General features: G+C 39.8%; 1 protein-coding gene and 1 non-coding gene across 2 annotated transcripts in view; one reads left to right on the top strand and one right to left on the bottom strand.

Annotated features, from left to right (window-relative positions):
- polg (polymerase (DNA directed), gamma) overlaps positions 1–8,031 on the bottom strand; it is an 8,581-nt gene extending 550 nt beyond the window's left edge. Inside the window, 21 exon segments of the mRNA XM_055155910.1 lie at positions 7–48; positions 365–533; positions 597–719; positions 804–1,050; positions 1,136–1,271; positions 1,340–1,457; positions 1,536–1,589; positions 1,649–1,809; positions 1,885–1,989; positions 2,076–2,165; positions 2,244–2,355; positions 2,568–2,813; positions 3,160–3,283; positions 3,356–3,486; positions 3,569–3,751; positions 4,174–4,253; positions 4,344–4,385; positions 4,387–4,491; positions 5,131–5,298; positions 6,318–6,513; positions 7,247–8,031. Of these exon segments, the coding sequence (XP_055011885.1) occupies positions 7–48; positions 365–533; positions 597–719; positions 804–1,050; positions 1,136–1,271; positions 1,340–1,457; positions 1,536–1,589; positions 1,649–1,809; positions 1,885–1,989; positions 2,076–2,165; positions 2,244–2,355; positions 2,568–2,813; positions 3,160–3,283; positions 3,356–3,486; positions 3,569–3,751; positions 4,174–4,253; positions 4,344–4,385; positions 4,387–4,491; positions 5,131–5,298; positions 6,318–6,513; positions 7,247–7,818 (3,204 nt within the window). The 5' untranslated portion in view covers positions 7,819–8,031.
- Positions 8,032–8,246: 215 nt separating this feature from the next.
- Positions 8,247–8,319, top strand: trnar-ucg (transfer RNA arginine (anticodon UCG)). The gene has a single exon. It is a non-coding gene; the product is annotated as a tRNA-Arg (tRNA).
- The last annotated feature ends 750 nt before the right edge of the window (positions 8,320–9,069 follow it).

Here is a 9,069-nt window from a genome sequence, read left to right as displayed (position 1 = left end):
GTCCACAGCTGAACTCTGCACCACCCAGTTCACTCTGCTCGTGATAAACTGTTGAAATTTAAATGTGAAAAGGTAAGCGATTTCCAGAGCAGCAGTGAAATGTTTTTTGTTTTGGTTTTTTACTCAAAAGAAACAATGATTTATTTACAAAAAGTACAAAAATGTGAATAACAAAATGAATGAATAAATGTAATTTAAGAAATGGCAACTAAAGTCTAAATTAGAACAGAAAGTGAAACATTGCAGTGAAATTTTGATGCTTCAAAGAACAGAGTTTTGTCTGTTTTGAACTGAGTGAAGCGGCTTTGAGCGTCATGAAAAATGCTATACAAAAGTTATGTATTTTTATCATTATTATTATTACCTCGTCTTTAACGGCCCTCGGCTCCAGAGCTCTGCTGATTCTGCAGCCCAGGACTGGAGTGGCTGGCAGAGAGGAGTGTGCGATACTCTCCAGTTTGTTGAACATGTCTGACTCTGTTCCTCCAAACCAAACACGATGGCCGACTATGTCCCATTTTTTACGCCTGGACCTAAAGATACAGAAACTCTTAGTGAGGTTTTTAGATGATTCTTACATACAGTTTTGTGCTTACAGCTGTGAGGCCAGTCTGCTGATCCTGCGCAGCTCAGGCAAAGACACACTTCCATCTTCCTCCCTCTCCACTGTTATGTCCAGCTCCTTCACCACCCATTCTCCTTCTTCTGATAAATGGTACCTATGTTGTGTAGATTTTTTTTATGTCACTAAAGCTGCTAATAACCATATACTGAAATAAACCACAGTAGAAGCTTGACTGTACCGGCGTATTCCTTTGGTGAGGGCGTACATCTGCCTGGCCTTGCTGGCAGCTTCTGTTTGTCCGAGCCGGTGGTTGAATTGCATGAGGAGTCTCTCTGCGAAGGGCTGCCCTGCTCCATAGATGCGCCCGTAGTTAAAGACTTTGGCGTGTTCTCGGCTGATGCCCACAGCTTCAGCAGTGCGGCTGTGCAGGTCTGTGCTCTGACTCTTTTTGCCCTGGAGGGTCATCCAGCCAAACGCAGTAGAACCTAGTAGGAGTAGGAAACAGTATTGAAAATATTTAATATATTAGGTAATTATACAAATAGCATTTTGTTTGTAACATTCTCTGACCGTGCATTCCTGCAAAGTGCGCTTCTCCGAGCACAGCAGCGATCCACAGCTCCTGAGAGTCCACATCAGCTCCGACCAGGTGGTACCCGGGAGGAACCTGGACCATAGCCTTCAGCTCACTGCCCACACGGTCCCTCTGTGGACAGGGCAGAACATTACCACTGTACCTCCTCTTATCATTGACCTGTATAGTGTTTCTCTTACTCTAGCATTACTGGCAGTCAGCCATGTTGGCTCCACGGCTCTGCGTGTCACTGTTCCAGCTGTGATGACCTGAGGTAAAATGGCTCCATACAGACCTTCATCATCAAAGTCTTTGTGTCTTCAATAACACAACACACATACATCATTCACATTTGTCAGTTACACTTAATTTCACGAGAAAACAGTAAATACAAACCTGCTGACATTGCGAGGCAGCTCTCCTTTCCTCAGCCACACAACCATCTGAGAGCTAAAACACCTCAGTCAGAATTGACGCACCTTTAAATAAAGCTCTAAATATGTGAGTACCTTATGCGTTTATGTGCGTTCCTCCAAAAGGACATCATTTTATTGATCTCCAGCGCTCGAGTCGCATTAGTCCCTCCACTTTCAGCCCTCAGAGTTCCATCTTCCATCTTTGGCAAAAAGTCTTTGGCAAAGGGGCTTCCAACATTGTTATGATTACCATCCTGAAAAATAAAAGGTTTTAGATAATTCACTGAATTGACAAACCCCTGTTTGTAGTATACACCAAACTTCTTAACCTTATGAGGCAATTTAAAAAACCAACAACCAGGGATGTCTACATCGTTGTAGGGGCCATTTCCAGTGTGATAGTGGCACTGACTGTTCTCTAAGACGTCATGTACCTGAAACATATTAGTGTAATAGCAGTTGAACTAACATGTTATTACAAATACACACAACACACTCATGCAACACATGCAAAAAATACCTTTCCATTTAATTTGCCTTTCATCCTTTCTGGAACATTCTTTATTCCATTTTCCTCTGTCAGTCGTTCAAGAGAGCTGATTTCCTCCACCTAAAAAGTAGTTTCTTTCAATAAACATTTAACCATTGCAGATAAAACACTGAACTACTGTTTTGTAACATAGTTTACCTTTGCCCAAACTGATGTGTCTGTGAATATGAGATCTTCAGGGATGGACTCCAGTACTGGCTTTTCTTTTTTGTTGCGTTCAAGATAATCATTGTACACCTTTTCAATTGCTCTATAAAACAAAAATAAGGTAAGTCATTTTAATATTTTAGAGACCATTTGTGACTATTACTGTTTTCTGTTCCAAGAAAAACTCAGCCTAAATATGCAGGTTTGTGTGTTAAGCAACAAATATGCAACAAAACACAACTCCAGGTCTGTTTTTGATGAGGAAACAAGATCATAACAGATGAGAAAATAGCATAATATGGCTACTTTAAATACCGGTGTGGGCATATGGCTTCTGTGTTCTCTTCTGTATTGTCTTCAGAATGATCTTCAGATGGTCTCAGGTTATCCTTTCTCCCGGGCACCAAGTAGCCCCAGCCGTGTTTCTCCGTGTGGTGCAGAGGGAAGCCGTCCCAGGTCAGGCCCATAAGTTTTGGAGTCACTCTCATTTGGAGACTGATCAGACTGGCCCCGGGAGACCAGTCACTCACAGACATCTTTTCACACAGCTTCCGATACCACCTGACAAGATAAAACAGAAGTGGAAAAAATACTCAAAACGGCAATTACAGGGGCAAAACGAGCGGTCGTAATTGTCCACTGTGTGTAGAGAAATCGAGATTTTATTTTTTATTTAGCCATATCGCCCAGGACTAGTCTTGAAAAACATCTCCACTTTTCAGTCCAGATCAAAAAACTTTATCTGGTACCTGCTCTCAAATGTAGTGAAGTAAAAAGTATTCACTGTAAACCATATTTACCTGATTAAAGTACAAATATCTAAGCACTTTTGTTACTATCCACCACTTCATAATGATTAAAATTTGCAAAACTAACTTCAAATTTACTAAAACAACAAAATGAATACCCTGGATGTCCTGGTAAATGCTGTCTCCTCTTGGGAAGGCGATCGACTGTTGCCTTTAATGTTTCTAAAGCTTGTCTACACGGATTCACACAGTCCTCCTCTTCTTCAGGCGGTGGACCTTCATCTTATAAAAAAAACAAAAAAAAACACATAAGAGCAATGAATGGAAAGAAATAGTAAAGTAATATTGGTTTACCATCATCCCAGTTTGTAACAGGAGCAGCTGGAGTTGCATTTTTGGCCTGTTTCTTTTTAGTTGTTGCTTTCTTCTGTTTGAATTCCTGGACATCCCATTCCAGATCCCAAAGCCACGGGTCTTCCTTGTATCTTTAACGTAAGTGTATATTTAGTGTATATTTTTTCACTGAATGCTTTTGTACATTGTTAGTATCTCTGGTGTTATTCAGACCTTCCATCTTGCAGGAGCTGGCACGCGTCATCGGCTAACATCATCAAGGACTTCTTCATCTCCCTCTGGAGCTCTTCGTACGTGTCGTCAGAGTCCTCCAGGTACCGCCCCCAGTTTTGATTGACAGGTAGATAGCTCACGCCCATCTCCAACATCCCAGCTAAGGTCACTGGATGTGGACATCTATCAAAATAACGCACGTTTATGTCAAATTTTTACAATAGCTTACAAATGCTTAAAGGTGCACTATTTTCTGGTGGTATTTTCTAACATTTTCTAACATTTGTGGTGGTCACCTGCTTGTCTTCATGGAGATGTTATTGCTCTGTCTGGAGTGTTCCACAATACAACATTATGCTTACATACTGGATCTTGTACTTATTTAACAATAGTTGAGCTAAAACATGCTTTGCGTCTGAGCGAGGATTGTCTCTGTGACCTACAATTGGGCCTGATGACGCCACCTTTTTGTCTCAATGGATAAAGATAAAGTTCTACCGTGGAACATTCCGGGCAAAGTAGTTTTCATGAAGACAAGCTAATGGCAACCTCCCTCCTCCAGAAAAAGACATACTCCATCTTTAAACATTTGACAAACGTAATACCTTTCCATAAATAGTGGTAACTGCTCAGTGAAGACTTGCCGAGTTGCTTGTACATCGAGGGCGCAGTACTGCATCAATTCCTGCAGGCGGCAGTAAAAGCATGGTTACAGTCATAAGGGCTGTAGAACTGAAGGGCATATAGAGTTATATACTGTATGTGTTTGGCAAACCTGAAAGTTGCTTCTCACGTCACTCATGCTTCCCTTCACGAAAAATGTCTCTTGCCTCTTTTTGTAGTGGAGGCCCTCCCACGTAAAGAGCATGGACATCTGCCAGATTATTGATGCTGCTAATATTCACCCAATCCCATGAGCCAATCTAAGAAAAGAAAAATTCACATTTAAAAATGTTTATTTCAGTCCAGATTTATATTTATGGGGGTATGTAAAATCTCTCAGTCATCCAGGTAGAATCCATGGAAAAGGAGAAATCAATTTGTCAACTGGACAAAAATTAATTTTGGTCGAATACGAGCTGTGAAACGTATTTGACCAAAATAAACTTTTGTCCAGTTAACAAATTAATTTCTCCTTTGTTATATATTTATGGGCTTATATTTAGCTATTTTCTGATCTATGTTATAACGTTGTTTCCTCATCAAAAACATACCTGGAGTTGTGTTTGTGATGTCATGTGGTAATAGGGGAAGTGCTCCACTACGTTTCTGAAATCCATCCACCTTCACTAGAATAATGTGGATGATTTCAACTCTGGAATTACCAATCTCCACTGAACTAAAGGTAAAATGAGCTGTTAACTTAAAAACTAGCTCTTCATGACATCACAAGGTGGAACAGACCATTTTAAGTTTTGGAGATGTAGACAGACTAATAATAAAGGATTACTCAAGCATGTGAATGAAACAAAACGCAACTCCAGGTATGTTTTTGACGATGTAACAACAGTCTAACATAGCTTAAAGCTCATGAAAGTCAATGTAGTCTTCAAACAAATTACCATCGGGCCGTTTCTTTTCTGCCCAGTTTTCTTGATATGTTGCTTAACTTCCTGAAGGCCTCTTCGTTTGCCCAGTTTATTGGCCATCCAAAGAGTTCTCTGGAATCCAGTCAGTCCAGATATCGCCATGTGGAGGCTCATCGTGTCCATGAATCGCACCTTAGAGCCCTTTGAATTGGAAATAAAGAAATTGTGTTAATCATCTGATGTTAAAGGTGCACTGTGTAACTTTTCTGGTGTAGGATCCATCAAATACTTTTCTCCATGTTGATGTTATTGCTTTGTCTGGGATGTTTCACAGTATGGCATTAAACCTTTCTATCACCATGGAACCCAAACCAGACCAAGTTACAGGTCAGATCTGTAGAGAGGCAACCCCGCTCACAGTCAGAATGCCTGTTTTCTGTTTTTCATTGTTGAGCTATAAAACCACCTGTAATTGAATAAATGTAAGGTAGAGTTGTTTAATGTCATACTGTGGAACATTTCAGGCAGAGCAATGACATCTCCATAGAAACAAGCAGCTGATACAATGTAGGCTACAAAGTGGAAATCAGCTTTAGTTTTGTCTTTATTTGTCAGGGACGATGTATTATCTGACCAAGTTTTGTCCTTTTGTTTTGTTTAAAGGCAATGTGTAACTTTTTTTCTCATGCAAATGTTATAGCTTTGCCCAGGATGTTCCACAATATGGCGTTAAAGTCATTTATCTCTTGCATTGGTTCAGCTACAGATGTTTTTATTGCTCAGAAATACTTTAAAAAGCATGTGTCTGTATTGTGAGTGGGCTCCCTCTCCACAGATCTGACCTGTAACTTGGCCTGGTGGTGTCACACATTTGTTTTTATGGAGAAACAAACGTTTAGACTAAACTTTACTGATCCGCAAGAGAAATTACTTGGACACAGTAGCTCTCAGATCACAATATATTATAATAACAAAGAGACAGAATATAAATGATAATAATAAATTCTAAACAAGTAGAAAAAAATGCAAGAGACTAGTGTCAAACAATGGCATACTGTGGGACATCTTGATGAAGACAAGCAGATGACAGACCCTCCACCAGAAAACTTACACAATGGACCTTTAAAAAATGTAGGATGGAACAGAAATAACAGTTTAAAGATGCATAACACTATAATAATTTGAGATAAGATACTGAAAATGTTTATCTGAACTCATACCTTTAGTAAATACTGCTCCTTAATAAAAGATCGGTCAAAACTGACATTGTGCCCCACCACCAGCCTCTCCTTCCACTGTCCCCCAGGAGGTCGAGCTGAGTTGATGGAAGTTTCCAGTGGGATAAGGTCTGCTAATGTGAGCTGATTTGACCAAGAGTAGCGTTCTTCAATCAGACGTTTACTGCACCAGGAATACCTACAACAAGAGATACATATTATAGATTAATGCATTTGTATGGAACCATTATTTGAATATAGTTTAAAGGTAAAATTGACTCTGGTGAGCTTTAAGTCAAGTTATAATATTGTTACCTCATCAAAAACATACCAGGAGTTGTGTTTTCATTCACACATGTTTGAGAAATCCTTTATTATTAGTCTGTTAACTCCTCTAAAGCTCAAAACTCTCTCTTCCACCTTAGACTTCGACTTAAACCAACTTTATTGATCCACAAGAGAAATTATTTGGACACAGTAGTTCACACATCACAATATAATATAATAACAAAGAGTGAAAATATAAATGGTAATAATAAATTCTAAATAAGTAGCAGAAAAGCTAGCAAGAGACATGTGGTGTGAAATAAGACATCATTTTATAAATGTAAACGCACAAGTCAACATAATGTCATGAAGCTGTAGTTTTCAAGTTAACAGCGATCTTTTACCTTCAGTTTAGCAGACAGTGTAAATTCCATTGCTGAAATTATCCAAATGAGTCTAGTAAAAGTGTATGGATTACCACATGACATCACAAGGTGGAACTGAGTGTTTTCTGTTTGAGAGAAGTACTGAGCCTAAATCTGCAAGACTTTGTGTGTTAAACATGTGTGAAAGAAACAAAACACAACTCCAGGTCTGTTTGTGATGAGGAAACAACATTATAACATTGAAAATGATATAGTATTTGACCTTTAATTTCTACTGACCAGTTGGTTGGAGACACAGCCACAGCCAGAGTCGGACACTGACCCTCTGTTGTGCAAACCTCCACATCAAAAACCAAAGCGGATTCATCTGGGAAATCCACTTTTATGCTTTCCCCATTTGTTTTATAGCACGTCCAGCCCACTGCCCAGGCCCACTCCTTTGGCATAGGAGGGAGCTCGGCATACTGCAGTTTAATAGCTCCCTCCAGGTAAGGGAGACTCTGCGTTTTGGCGAGAATACGAAAGTGCTCATCAATATTGTCACCATACATCCGGGGAAGTTTGAGCTCCACATCTGGCAACAGAGAAGTCTCCTTGCCCCATAATTTGTGCTTTTTTAAGTGCTGAATACTGCGGTCCACATCCTCCTGCTTGTATTCTGGCTCCACACCTCGGAAGATCTGTTCGTGCAGGTTTTTCGAGAGCATTTGGATGTTAAGGGGGTTCATGCGGGTCTGGGTGCTGTCCTCCCCCTGAAGAGAAGGAGATTGTGTGGAGTACAGTGAGCGGAGACGAAGCCATGTTACACAGTTGGGGCTTTTCAGGTGTGATCCGCGGAGAACATGCAGCATCCCCTCAGAAACAAACGATGTGGGGATGACAAAGTTTATACATTACGATGAATAATAACAATGAGCTACTGGACAATTGCCCCAATTAATCTGCTCGTATTGCGAAACAAAATAAACGTTACTTTTCGGTTTCTAGGGAGTTGTCAGCTTTTAATTAGAAGATGTCCAAATTAAAATCGGCACGTTGTGTTTGTTTACCGCGATGCTCCGTGTTTCCTGTGTGTGAAGCAGTGAGTGCGCGCCCCCTGGCGGTCCGGATGACCACAGCTTTCACCCATATTTCACAAGAAAAAACTATAAAATCCGGTTTATGATTTTTTATTCTCACAGTGCAACAACCAAACGCTGTATAACTGATGTTTAATCATAAATGTTTTCATTCTTTTAATCTATAAAGAAGACTGTAACTTAATTTGCCTTATCGTACTGGCCGCGTGGCCTAATGGATAAGGCGTCTGACTTCGGATCAGAAGATTGCAGGTTCGAGTCCTGCCGCGGTCGCAGTTTTTCTGGATCTAATTTTATTTTTAAAGGTACAGTACGTAACCTTTTGGGGGTGTTACGTCACCTGAACAATTCAGTCAAGATAGAACAGCAGAACCATACTTCAGAACATTTTCCATGTCGATAGATGTTTTATTCAATAGCGACGAGAACAGCATTTCTTTGGAAACAAGTAGGTGGAGTCAGGTTTGAGGAGATGCAACTCTGCGCACACAGCTGAGGACACTCACAAAAAAAAAAAAAAAAAAAAGACAAAAGAAAAAAGTTTTTACTTGAGCCTTTAAATATATGTATGTAAAAGTTACATGTTCATTCTTTAGGAAATCAAAAATAATCGTCAGTTATGATTCATTTTAATGTAAGTTTACCATTAAATAAATACTTAAGAAAACTGCAGACTCATATTCTCTCTCTACAACATTATGTGATAGTATGGCAGGAAAGAGCATGCCAGTTGTGGTCACTGCCTTTGCCTTTGCCTTCATTATTATAATTGTAATACTTTGTTTTTATAGCTTCTTCCAGATACCACATTATTTCAAGTTCAATGTTATGTAAGTCTGAATGGCATAATTGATAGTATCTTCAAAGCAAACCCTGTGAGCTGTGAGAGGTTTCACAACACTGGCAGCTAGAATTAGGCTAAACTGTAAAAAACATTCAGCTCCTGCCTCCCAGTCATAAAGGCATGGGGGATATAAGGAAGATAGACCAAGAAACAAAAATCCAGTGCTTTTCTTGTCCTCT

This window comes from Boleophthalmus pectinirostris, unplaced genomic scaffold (genome assembly GCF_026225935.1).
Source record: "Boleophthalmus pectinirostris isolate CB_2022bp ecotype Guang Dong unplaced genomic scaffold, ASM2622593v1 HiC_scaffold_2, whole genome shotgun sequence".
Taxonomy (NCBI): Eukaryota; Metazoa; Chordata; class Actinopteri; order Gobiiformes; family Gobiidae; genus Boleophthalmus; species Boleophthalmus pectinirostris.
Note: the sequence above shows the minus strand (reverse complement) of the source record. Positions and strands in the feature narration are given on the sequence as shown.